The sequence below is a fragment of the Morus notabilis genome, unplaced genomic scaffold (assembly GCF_000414095.1).
Source record: "Morus notabilis unplaced genomic scaffold, ASM41409v2 Scaffold63, whole genome shotgun sequence".
Classification (NCBI taxonomy): domain Eukaryota; kingdom Viridiplantae; phylum Streptophyta; class Magnoliopsida; order Rosales; family Moraceae; genus Morus; species Morus notabilis.
Genome location: NW_010365950.1, coordinates 617,150 through 628,327, shown reverse-complemented (window position 1 = coordinate 628,327; position 11,178 = coordinate 617,150). Strand labels below are relative to the sequence as shown.

The following is an 11,178-nucleotide window of genomic DNA, read 5'->3' as shown; positions in this document are numbered from 1 at the left end:
CGTTAAGCATAGAAATTCTAATTGAGTCTACCGATGGTCATATATATGATGATCTTAATCCTGAGTTCTTAACAAACTCCTATTTATAGATTTATGTCTTTTGATTTACTCGGCACGGATTTCGAGACCCTGAATCCTATTCCTTGTATTTTGGAGACATAATGAAATAGGTAGCTGGGAATGTTATTATACAAGATGGAATCCATTCCTTCTTGAGAAAGAAGTAGATAAATAATTCTCTTGAGTGTTGATTCGGTATTTGGATTAGTAAGAGCGCTATGGTTCATGTATGAATCACTATCCATTGGAGAATCAATGGTACTCAAGGATGCAGATATAATTAGAGAGGTTAACGGATTCTACCTGACTCTAATTATGAATTATTTATGGAGGATTGATCTATATGTAATGACTATATCAAATGGACACTTCGCAGTTTAGAAGTAATTAATGTCTATAATTTCAAGAGTTCAATTTCAAGTTTATAGTGGAGTAACAATTGGAATTAATAGAATTAAGTAATTAATTAAAGTGTTTAATTAATTATTAATTTTATTGGAGCTCGGGATTATAGGTCCATATGTCCCCGCGTCGTCCTTGTAATTCTACCAGACACAAAGGGCAAAATGGGAATGTTAGAATTACAGAATTCTAAAATTGAATACTCGAAAAATAATTAATTGAGAATTAATTATTTAAATAATGTGATTATTTAAATTTGAATTTGAACACATCTAGATTTATCCATTTAAACTTATTTGATAAGTTGTTCAATTTTAGAATTCAAATTAATTTAAGTTTGACTTAAATTTGAATTTGAATTTGAATTAAAATTAGACTACAGGATAAAGGATGATTTTTTTCTTCCTTCCCTATCTGAATTGTCGCCACACACAGGGTAAAACCCTAATTATGTGGCCGGTCACCTAATGGATAAAGTGAAGGGATTTTCTGTTCCAAATTCAAAATTGGAGATAGGGATTTGATTCTGTTTTGAAGTTTGACTTCTACTCTTTAAATATGAGAATGATAGAAAATTGTGAAAACAATTTTTGAAAACATTTTTCATCCCTAATTGAGTGTGGCCGAATTTCTCAGGAAAAAAAAGAGAGCAAATATTTTTCTCCAAAAAAAATTCCACATCGTGCATGCGTTGGTGTTTGTGGAAATTCAAGTGTTTAAGAAACCTGTTTTGTCTCACGTGTGCCCACACACACGTCTACGTGGAATCAAGGAATTGACGTGGAAGACTTTGGTTTTCTAAACACAAAGCTTGGAGCAAGGACTGTTCGTGGACAAAGAACTCAAGTTATCATCCGAGTTGGCTTCCAGGTATTTTTTCTGGATTGAGTTCTTGTTATGTAAATTAATACGATTAATTTATTCGTGCATAAATTAATATAATCTATAGAGTATCTCAAAAGTTTTATGAAAATTTTTGTTATACACGATCCGCCTCTCCCCACGCTTCCGCAGCCGAATTCGATTCAGCAACCAACAGGAGTATCATTCAAAGGCTTTACAAACGTCATGTGTAGGTTAATCCTAAAGTCCCGAGCCATCTTTCATGCACATGTAAGCTCATATTTCCTTGCGGTCTCCAGAACAATGAAACGTTGAACTATATCGCGCCAAATTCTCTCTATGTTATTTTTATTTTCTTCTGATCTCCAATCATCTACTGTAATTGGCATGTGTTTACGAGCTAAGACACCGACATAGCTCTGAAGCTCCTTCCCCACTTTTCCGATGGGGTTGTTTTTTTTTTTTATATATCAAATTTAACTTCAATTTTTTGTCAACTATCTCTCATTTGGGAACCCATACGCATCATGGTTGCTCTTCATTTGGGAGGCGGCCTTTTCCGATGTTCAAATGCATTTTCACCCTCAGAAGGGCAATCATCCCCGAATAACTCTTGTGTGGTGTTAACTTTTTTGCCTATAGCCATGCTAAAGTCCATCTGCATTCTCTTATCCATAGTTCTTGCTCTCAATTATGACATCTGGCAAATAGATGCTAAGACGGCGTTCTTGAACGACCATCTTAAAGAAAGTATCTATATGGTACAACCAAAGAGCTTTGAGGCTAAGAGTTAGGAGGGTAAGGTTTACAAGTTGCTCAAATTCATTTATGGATAAAAACATGCTTACTGTTCTTGGAATAAAAAGATTTCACGAAGTGGTTAAGACTTATGGAGTCCAACAGAACAAGGATGAACAGTATATTTATAATCATATTCAAGAGGAAAAAGTGATTTTCCCCTCAAATAAATACCGAGAGAAGATTTTTGTGACATAGCTCTAAAATAAATATTGTAAATTCTGAGATAGTATAGAGATATATCTATCTATTTTTATGTTGTCATTTTTGAATCCCTTAATCTTAATGAATATTTTTGTAATTTAATTCACATAGAGATATAGTGAGTTTTTTTTATGAAAATGTATATTTTATGTATAACTTGAAAAAGAGTACTTAAAACATAAGAGGATTTGACCAGCAACATAACATGATCTCAAAATCACAATAATGTTTAAATACATTAAATTTGATTAATATTGATAGAATCATGATTCCCAACATTTCTATAATCATTGTTTTATCCTTATCTGGTCATTTTAGAAAATAAATTTCTTTTTTATTATTTTTAAATTTTGTTGTTTTTAAATTTTAATTTTGTAAAATTAATCAAAATTCATCTTTTTGATTACTCAAATAAAATTAAAATTATCCAATTTTAGTACTTAATGAATATGTTATCCTCGTGCGATCAATACTTTTAAACTCACTCTTTATTGCTTGTCAGCGATATCGTGCACTTGCGATTGACACCACACGGTCGACCTTGGTCTCAATCTCGGTCTCGGTCTTACTACCTCGATTGAGGTTGTCCCCTCCCTCGATCGAGATAGGTTTCGGTATCTCGGTTTCCTATTTCCGATCGGTTCTTGACAAATGTCATGATCTCGGGGGTTCTCGGGAAAATCCACCAAGAGTAATGGCATTGGCATTTTAGTTTTGGCCTAAATTTGGATTATTAACACAATACTAGAGCTCTGTCATTAAGAACTAAGCACTCTTATTTCAGTCTTTCTTAGATTCATTTAAGTCATTTTTGCAGTCACTTTCCTAGCAAAGAACGGTTTCTCACTCGTGCTATCAATTTTTCTTTCTGTTGATTATTCTCCAATAGACTCCGAAACCAGTTTTAAGAGCCGAATTCTCTTTGCATACCAGCAAAAGTAGCAATGCTAACACTAGTTTTCTCTTCACCTTCATAATTTCAGGTTTTTTGTTTTTTGGTTTTTGTTGTTTTAGATTCTGTCTCTGCCAACCTTCATGCCTTCAACAAACACTAGTGTGGTCAGTGAGCAAATCAGCAGGCTTTTTCAATGAAATCAGAACTACATAAACGAAGATTCGTGACATCTATTTATCTAAACAAAGAAGAATAACACACCTATAAAGAACTAATCATGTCACTTTGTTTGGTCTATAATTTATTGCACAGTTTCCTATCCAAAGCACCCAAAGGAAGGGGAAAAAATAATGAAGAAACTTTCTCAACGATAGAAAACCATGCATGATAAGCACAGACAACGGAGCAAAAAATAAAAAGAATAAGAATAAGAACAACAACAACAACACCACCAAAAATCAGGTTTGATTACTACATAAAAAGGAAACCCAACTGCTATAAAACAAGATTTTACTTATCAATGTTGGAAAAAGGGAAGTTTTCACTTTCTTAAGGCTAGGTTTCATTTTGGCTTCAACACGGCCTTCAAGAATTGCTCAACTAATCAAAGTTTAAAATTCTCTTTTGGATATTATACATCTTAACAAACACCAGTAACATTCTTAAAACTTCTTAAGTGATTATAGAACAACTAAAATCGACCCAATTTCTGGAGAGAAATGTTCAACCAAAAATTGAACAACTAGAAAGTGCGAATCATATAATGTGTGTGCTACTTTTCAATCTATAACAAAAGGAAAGTTATCCAACCTCCATATCAGAGCTAATATTATGAGAATGTGGAGCAAAATGTTTTCAAATCTTTCAACAGCAGCAAAAGAAATCAATGAGAGAAGCTGCTAAAGCAGTACTGCTATCATGCTTGCCAACAAGAAATTCTCAACACTTGTGCAGGAAATAAAGAAATTCTCAACAGAATCGAGCCTAACTGTGACGTCCAAAATTTATAATCTGTCTAGTTTGACACAATATTTGATGCAAAATAAGGAAGTTAAATGGGGTTTGATAACATTTTGTTTGAAATTAGTTGAGTTTAGTTGTTAGCTTCTTAAATTCTTTTGTAGGAGTATTAAAGTCTTCTTTTTGGCTCTACACATTCCCATAAGCTTTCAGAAACTGCATCAAATCCGAAAAGAAAATCATCATTAACTTAAAGATAAACTTGAAGAAAAAGGGTATTAAGAACTTTGCAGTAGAAACCTTCTATACAACTGTGGTAAGATTTAAAGCTTACTTGGATTAACACAATAATCGAGATTTGGTGGTATGTTATTAAGAACTAAATCAGCTTTCTTGCCGTCCTTGATTAGATGAATTCGATTCATTACAATGCAAAAAAATAGCTTTTCCACTCACGTTTATCGATTGTTCTTTGTTAATTTTTCTCGTCAAAAACCAGAAACAACTTTAAGAACTGGATTTTCCTTGCAAAAATACCGGTTAAAACGACAAACAACGACGCAACTTAAAGGGGAAGGGGGGAAAGCGCCAACACATAAAGTAACAAAATAATAGGAAATCCGAGAAAACTACTTAAAAAAAACAAAAAAAAACAAAAAATTGAAGTTGCTCTTTGTAGATCATCTAGTTTCCCACTTCATTTTTATTTGCTGGTCCCAAATTATTAGTAAACTTTTTTTTTGACAGGAAGAAAAAGAGTTTTTAATTGCCCTGTTTCTGAATAAACTCATGTATAATTTCACCTACAAATAATAAAATGAGAAGGAAAAAAAAATAACCCAAAGTTATTTTTCTTTTTCTTTTTCCTCTCTCTCACGTTCATTGAGGCAGTTAGAGTTTCTCTCTTTGGTTTTCTTCTTAGGGTTGGAGTCTGGACACCGCCTCTGACTGGTCATCAGACTCCCGGCCCTCGTGATGGTACCCTGAGTCTCGGGGATAGTTCTTGCGGCTGATGGGTGCAGTATGGTGGTAGTCGTGGTGGACAAATTTTAGAGGCGTAATGTGTAGGGTGCTTGCTGCTAGAGATGGAAGTTTTGGAGCTTCCGATTATGCGAGATGCAGGACGTTTCTGGTGGGCTTGTGGCATGGGAGTGTCGATCCCGATGGTACAACACTTCCTTCGAAGATCCCCTTATTTGGTTTTGTGATCGGCAATTATGCTCCTTTTGTGGCGACTCTTCTCAGACTCGATTGTCTACTCTGTGGCGATGGCTGACTTGTTGCCGTTGAGTCCTCCCTATTTTCTATGGCTATTTATTCTTTTCGTTATTTTTATTATTTTGTAATAAAGGCGTCGATACATTAGCCTTTTTGGTGTTGATTTATGTTGTTTTGTAATTGTGTTAGTTTTATAAGAGTGAAGCTGGCTTTTCCGTCTTCCAACTTTGTCAATGTGTCACACCCATTTATAATATTATGGGTGATGTTATCCGACTAGATTTAGTTATATGTCTTGTCGCTTTTGTCCACATTATTTGGGGTTTGTTCTCGGTCAACTGGGTTAATCTCTCGATTGTAGTGGTTCTATCTACCGAGCTTTGGTTGCACTCGATCGTTATGTGCCTAGTAGGTCTTTCCCCATTGGATTTCGACACTTGTGTTTCATCTCTGTACTGGTGGATCCAATCAATGTTCGAGGTCAAATTCTGTCGTAGGTGGTGCTCACTTGCAACTAATTTGAGTAAATTTTGTTTTAATTAAATGAAACTTATCAAAAAAAAAAAAAAAAAAAAAAAAAAAAAAAAAAAAAAAAAAAAAAAAAAAAACAGAAAAGAAAACCCCACAAGTGAATGTTACTTCCACTTTCTCTCTCTTTCTTTATACTGTTTCCTTGAAGCTTCGTCTCTTCTAACTCAAGAACGAACTCAAACTCGTGTAAAAACAAAAACTAGTTCTGTTCGTTATATTATTATTATTCTCTCCGCAAAACAAGAAGAAGAGAATTTCCCCTCTTCTTTTTGTTTTCTTTTTCAATCACATCAATGTAGATTCCTCTTTCTACGAAACAAATTCTGCTCTGTACTTTCCCAACACACAAACACATTACTATTCTATCCTAAATCTTCTCGTCCTTTTTTTCTTTTTTTCTCTTTGTCAGAGCTATTATTTTCTTCGAAAACCTACCTTTATTCTTCCCAATTCACCGCTTTCTCTATCGAAATTTTCCCATTATGCAAAGGTTAATGTTTTCTTAAATTGAACCCAGTTTCCCATTTATTCTTAGGCTCCTTTGCAACGACTTTCTTGCCTATTCTTCCGGGTCAATTGGATCTGATAGCTCGTGATTTTTGTTTCATTTATGTTTCATATACTCTGAAAGTATTTTTCGAACTGGGTTTTGTTGTTTTCCTTGTGATTGTTATCATAATTAACTATTTAGCTGGATTCCTCAAAACGTAATTGAGCTGTTTCTTCTCTATATATAATAATGTCTCAGCAGCAGCAAAATCTTCATGAGGTTTTGCAATCTCTGCAGAAACCAGATTTCAAATCATTCTCAATAAGGTAATCATTTCTGTTTACAGAAGATAATGGTGCTAATTTTTTTTTTCTTTTTTCTATGTGGTAATCTGTATTTTTCCCTATGCACTGCTTATTTTCATGAATCTCTGATGTAGATTTCTGTTTCCATTTGCTCTATTCATATGTTTCAAAGTCAAATTTGGAGTATTATTTGTAGGAGTCAAAGAAACTTAAGGATTTTGCTTAGCATAGATTATTTTTCAACTAAGCAGAAGATAAAGCTTGAAATTTGTATTTTAATTTAATCATCGAAATAAAAAGGATGATTCTAATTTTATATTTGAATTTGCCCACTTTTTTAAAAAATAAAAATAAAAAAAATCAGGTTTACTTATCTATTTATTTTTGAATAATAGGTAGGATTTTGTCTTTGAACTTTGGTTCTTATGTATGCGACTATGAGCTAAATTACTATTCTATTCTCTGTTTACTATCAAAGTTTTTGCACATCAATTTCCTTCTTCTAAGCATCTCAGGATATGTTAATTTTATGAATGAGAGTTTCACTTTTTACTTTTTTTCTTTTTTTTTTTTTTGGTTATATATTGCAGACAATATGTTCTTGCTTATCGTCAGAAAGATTTCTTCCACAACTGGCCATTTCCAGAAAAGTACTTGCAGATGTGTCTAAGTCACGGTATCAACGATGCCTTGCCACCATTTGAACCCCACCATATAGCTATTGAATCTATTAGAGGTCTTAGGCGTTTGAATTGTTCCCGACAAAGTAAACAAAGTATAGCTAGTCCCGTCCATAGAATTCATCAAACCACTGTAGACCAGGAGGCTATTTCGAAAGAGGAATGCAATTTGATCAAGGCTGACGAAACAGTATCCAATATTTGTGGTGACGCCAAAGAGGATCGCCATCTATCTCTTTCTAGCAATACGTGTGAGCATGAAGACAATGATAATCACCTCATTTCTGATGTTACTTCTAGTATCATAGTTTCCAAAAATCAACCTTCTGCTGCCATGTCAGGATCGCTCCTCCATGATCATCAGTGCAATGAGACAATGAATTCGACCAAGAGGCTGAGAGTTAAGCGAAGAAGGCATAAGGGAAGGCACAAGAAGAAATCAGTTGTTGATATATTATCTGTCGCTAAGCCTTGTACATACGAGGATCCGTTAAAGATGAAAAATTTGTATTGTGGTTTGAGCAAGCCCGATGAGCGCATGGTTGAAGAAATTGAAGAGGTGACTGATATGGAGAAGTCCGAGCTAACGGAGGATTGCTTAAATTATAAGCTTCACACAGGCAATTGTGAAGGTGATATCGATACGCTAAATGGAAAAGAACGGATAGCGAATCTCAAGTTCAGTGGCTGCAGTTCAAACTCCTGTAATATGGATCCAGAGAAAAATGAAAAACAAATGCATAACTAACGGTATGGTCTCGGTTCCATTAATTATTTTGCTTCCTGTAAGAGGGAAATTATTCTATTGCAGAGACTTTAAGTTGGTATTTACTAACACAAACAATCACATATGTTATTGACATTATGGGCATAAAATCTTTCTGAAACAACAGTTTTTCAAATATCTCAGGAGCTAATAATTATAGCATGCAGTTATAAATAATGGTTACCAACCCAGGTCAATAGACTGATATTTTTTATGTTGAACTTTAACTGTTATCCTTTTCTAGACCTTTTTTGAAAATGCTCATATATACCTCTAAGAAATAGCTAATTAGTGTGTTCATGAATTTAATGAACAGCAGCAAAAGAACAGAAAATTGTTGTCCTAGCTTGTGATCACAATAAGAATTAGTATAGCTGATACAATTGAAGGCTCATACTATCGCATATATAATCTGCAATTTGTTGTAAAAAGGATCTAACATACATGTCTTCTAGAGATTTTGCTAATAATAGGAATGCACACATTAATAATCTATGATGATCTTAGCAAACAAAGGACAAGTAACCGCAAAAACTTAAGTAGTTACGTGTAATTAGACCGCTATCGCATCATATTAAAGAAATGACAGCATTTGATGACAGCATTTACTATGGTTAAATGTCGTCGGTTCAGTATGCTGACGGACATGGCAGACTAATTTAAAGAGCAAGTGCACAAAAACAAGCTTATAAAATCTTGTACACATAGCAGTTAATTTTTAGCCATTTTCAGCTGTTCCAAATAGCAGATAGACCAAAATACTTTGTTTTGATCAACCTCTTTTATACCCCTTTTGTTGTTGGAAGACTACTTGCAGTTACTCACATTCTGATAAGTAGAAATCAAACAAAAACAAAGCATACTAAGGAACTTGGTTCTTAAGAATCATTCAGCTACTGTTTCCTTTAATACCATAGTATAAGATTTGCCTTCCTTGAAATGAATAACCATTCTCGTGGAATCAGCTAACCGAATTAGCTGAGTACGGAGCCTAATCATTTCTCTATTTTCTTTTGGTTTGATCAGCCGGAAATATGAAATATTTTAAATTGATTTATTTATTTATTTTTTTTGTTAACTAATCCGTTGCTTTTCAGCTGTAACAAAGTCAGTGAATCACTCCTATTCTACAAATTACAGGTTCCAGGTTGCAATCATCTGCATCATCAGTCTCCAAGTCAAATGTAGCGCGATCGAATTCATAACTCGAAAGAGATGATGGGGAGACTAACTCATACCCGTTGGTTTATGTGACGCGATCTCGTTTTTAGTAGCACCTGATATCCCAGTTTTTCTAAGTAGATTTTGTTCTTAGAATTCACAATTCCTAGTTAGAGAAGGATAGTAGGAAATAGGGTAGCAATTACATACATGTACCATTAGTGTAGGGGAAACTGTTGCTTGTATAATTTATAACATTGACATTGAAATTTCTGCAAACTCAAAATAATTTGGAGTCATAATTAATCGGCCAAAGGCGCCGTTATTCTTCAAATACTATGGTCTAATCTGATTAAAACTCAGAAAAAGAAAGTGCAACATCATCAATGGCAAAGATACTACATAGATCACAGTAAAGAGAAATAGCACTGCAATTTCAGAAAATTATATTTTTCAGCCAAATGTCAACTACAAAACAAAGATTAATCACAGTAAAGAGAGTTATGGAATGAGTTAATTTCCATACATAGTAGAAACACGTTTGAAGTATACTTGGAAGCAGACGCCAAAATGCAGCCCTTTTGAGGAAAGCGTAATAGCTCACTGGTCTACCGATGATTCACCGAAGCTGCTAAGCGATGAAACCTGAAAGCCACCTTTTCTAGTGTTAGCAACGGAGCAAACTTGGCTGGAGATGAGCACAAGGTTTTCATCATTATTTGAGTTGTGCAACGGCGTCTAATTTGCTTTGTACTGCTCATCCCATACCAATTATCTACGCCAAGAATGTGTTTCTAGATCTCTCTACAAGGCTACATACATGCAATAAACGAAAGGCAGCTTGAAATAGATTACACAACTCCACCATGGGCGTCATTGTTGTCTGGCTTTAGTGCTCTAATCATCTTGATTCTTACTATTTCTGTTTATCTGTTGCTAACTTGCTAAGTCTTTTAATTTATTTTGAAACCATTAAAATTTTATACAAATATCACAAGAGAATAGTCAAGAAACTGATCTTTTTAATGAGAATCGGAGGTTTGTTATCAAAAGATAACAAGTAAGCTTAATAACCTGTGCATAACAATACTAAAATGGATGGAAAGAAGAAATCTTTGTCAACTTGTGTATATATAGACTGATTCAGAAAAAGAACAATCAAGCAAAACTATGATATATAGAATATGTACATGTCAAGCAAAAGTAAGAATCTGTGATCTACTTTTTTAACAGGAAAAATTTATATATATATTTTTTAAGATACAGCTCCAGGACTCTCAGCTCTCACCTTATTTATTTTTCCGACATTAAACTGGCTTTACCAACTTTCAATAGAATTTTCTAGCTTTCTACGAAACTTATAACTTGAGCACTAGTTACGACAGAAGTATATGTATTTTCCCGCTTGGCTTTCAAGTGAAGGTCACAACTGAAAAGTCCAGTTTCTTTTCCTAAACTTGTCCAAATATTTTAGTTAAGTGAGCTGGTATTTAATTTGTTGGAGATTTTTTCTGTAATATCAAGAGATCTCATACAATATTGGCGAAAGTGAAGGGGCTAACGTCTCTCCAACCTCGAGAAGATGTCAATGGTCTAGAAACTAGTAACCCATCTGTTTCACGAGTATTAACCACAACTCAAACCTTTTTGCTATTTTGTTATAACGTTTTCTCTTACAAAAACTTTGCATTTTTATTCAAATTTTCTGTTCAAACCTATAAACAGAACATGCCGCTATCTGTTAAAAAAAAAATTGAGAACCAAGTGGCATTGAAGCATATCAGAAACCGACCAACCGACCGATGAATACCCCAACTAGAAACTATTTTTCACACCCTCCTCTTGTTGAGAATGATTATGATGTA

General features: G+C 34.1%; 1 protein-coding gene across 1 annotated transcript; it reads left to right on the top strand.

Annotated features, from left to right (window-relative positions):
* Window positions 1–6,575: 6,575 nt before the first annotated feature.
* Window positions 6,576–9,538, top strand: LOC21404607. Its single transcript, XM_010108940.2, has 3 exons — window positions 6,576–6,727; window positions 7,297–8,136; window positions 9,293–9,538. The coding sequence occupies exons 1-2, from the start codon at window positions 6,651–6,653 to the stop codon at window positions 8,132–8,134; spliced, it is 915 nt and encodes a 304-aa protein (XP_010107242.1). The 5' UTR covers window positions 6,576–6,650; the 3' UTR covers window positions 8,135–8,136; window positions 9,293–9,538.
* The last annotated feature ends 1,640 nt before the right edge of the window (window positions 9,539–11,178 follow it).

What these genes read in the sequence shown, in the direction of transcription:
- LOC21404607 (XM_010108940.2), top strand. Translation starts at nt 6,651, where the DNA reads ATGTCTCAGCAGCAGCAAAATCTTCATGAGGTTTTGCAATCTCTGCAG. An exon ending in TTCAAATCATTCTCAATAAG is followed by an intron (nt 6,728 to 7,296) that starts GTAATCATTTCT and finishes TATATATTGCAG; the next exon opens with ACAATATGTTCTTGCTTATC.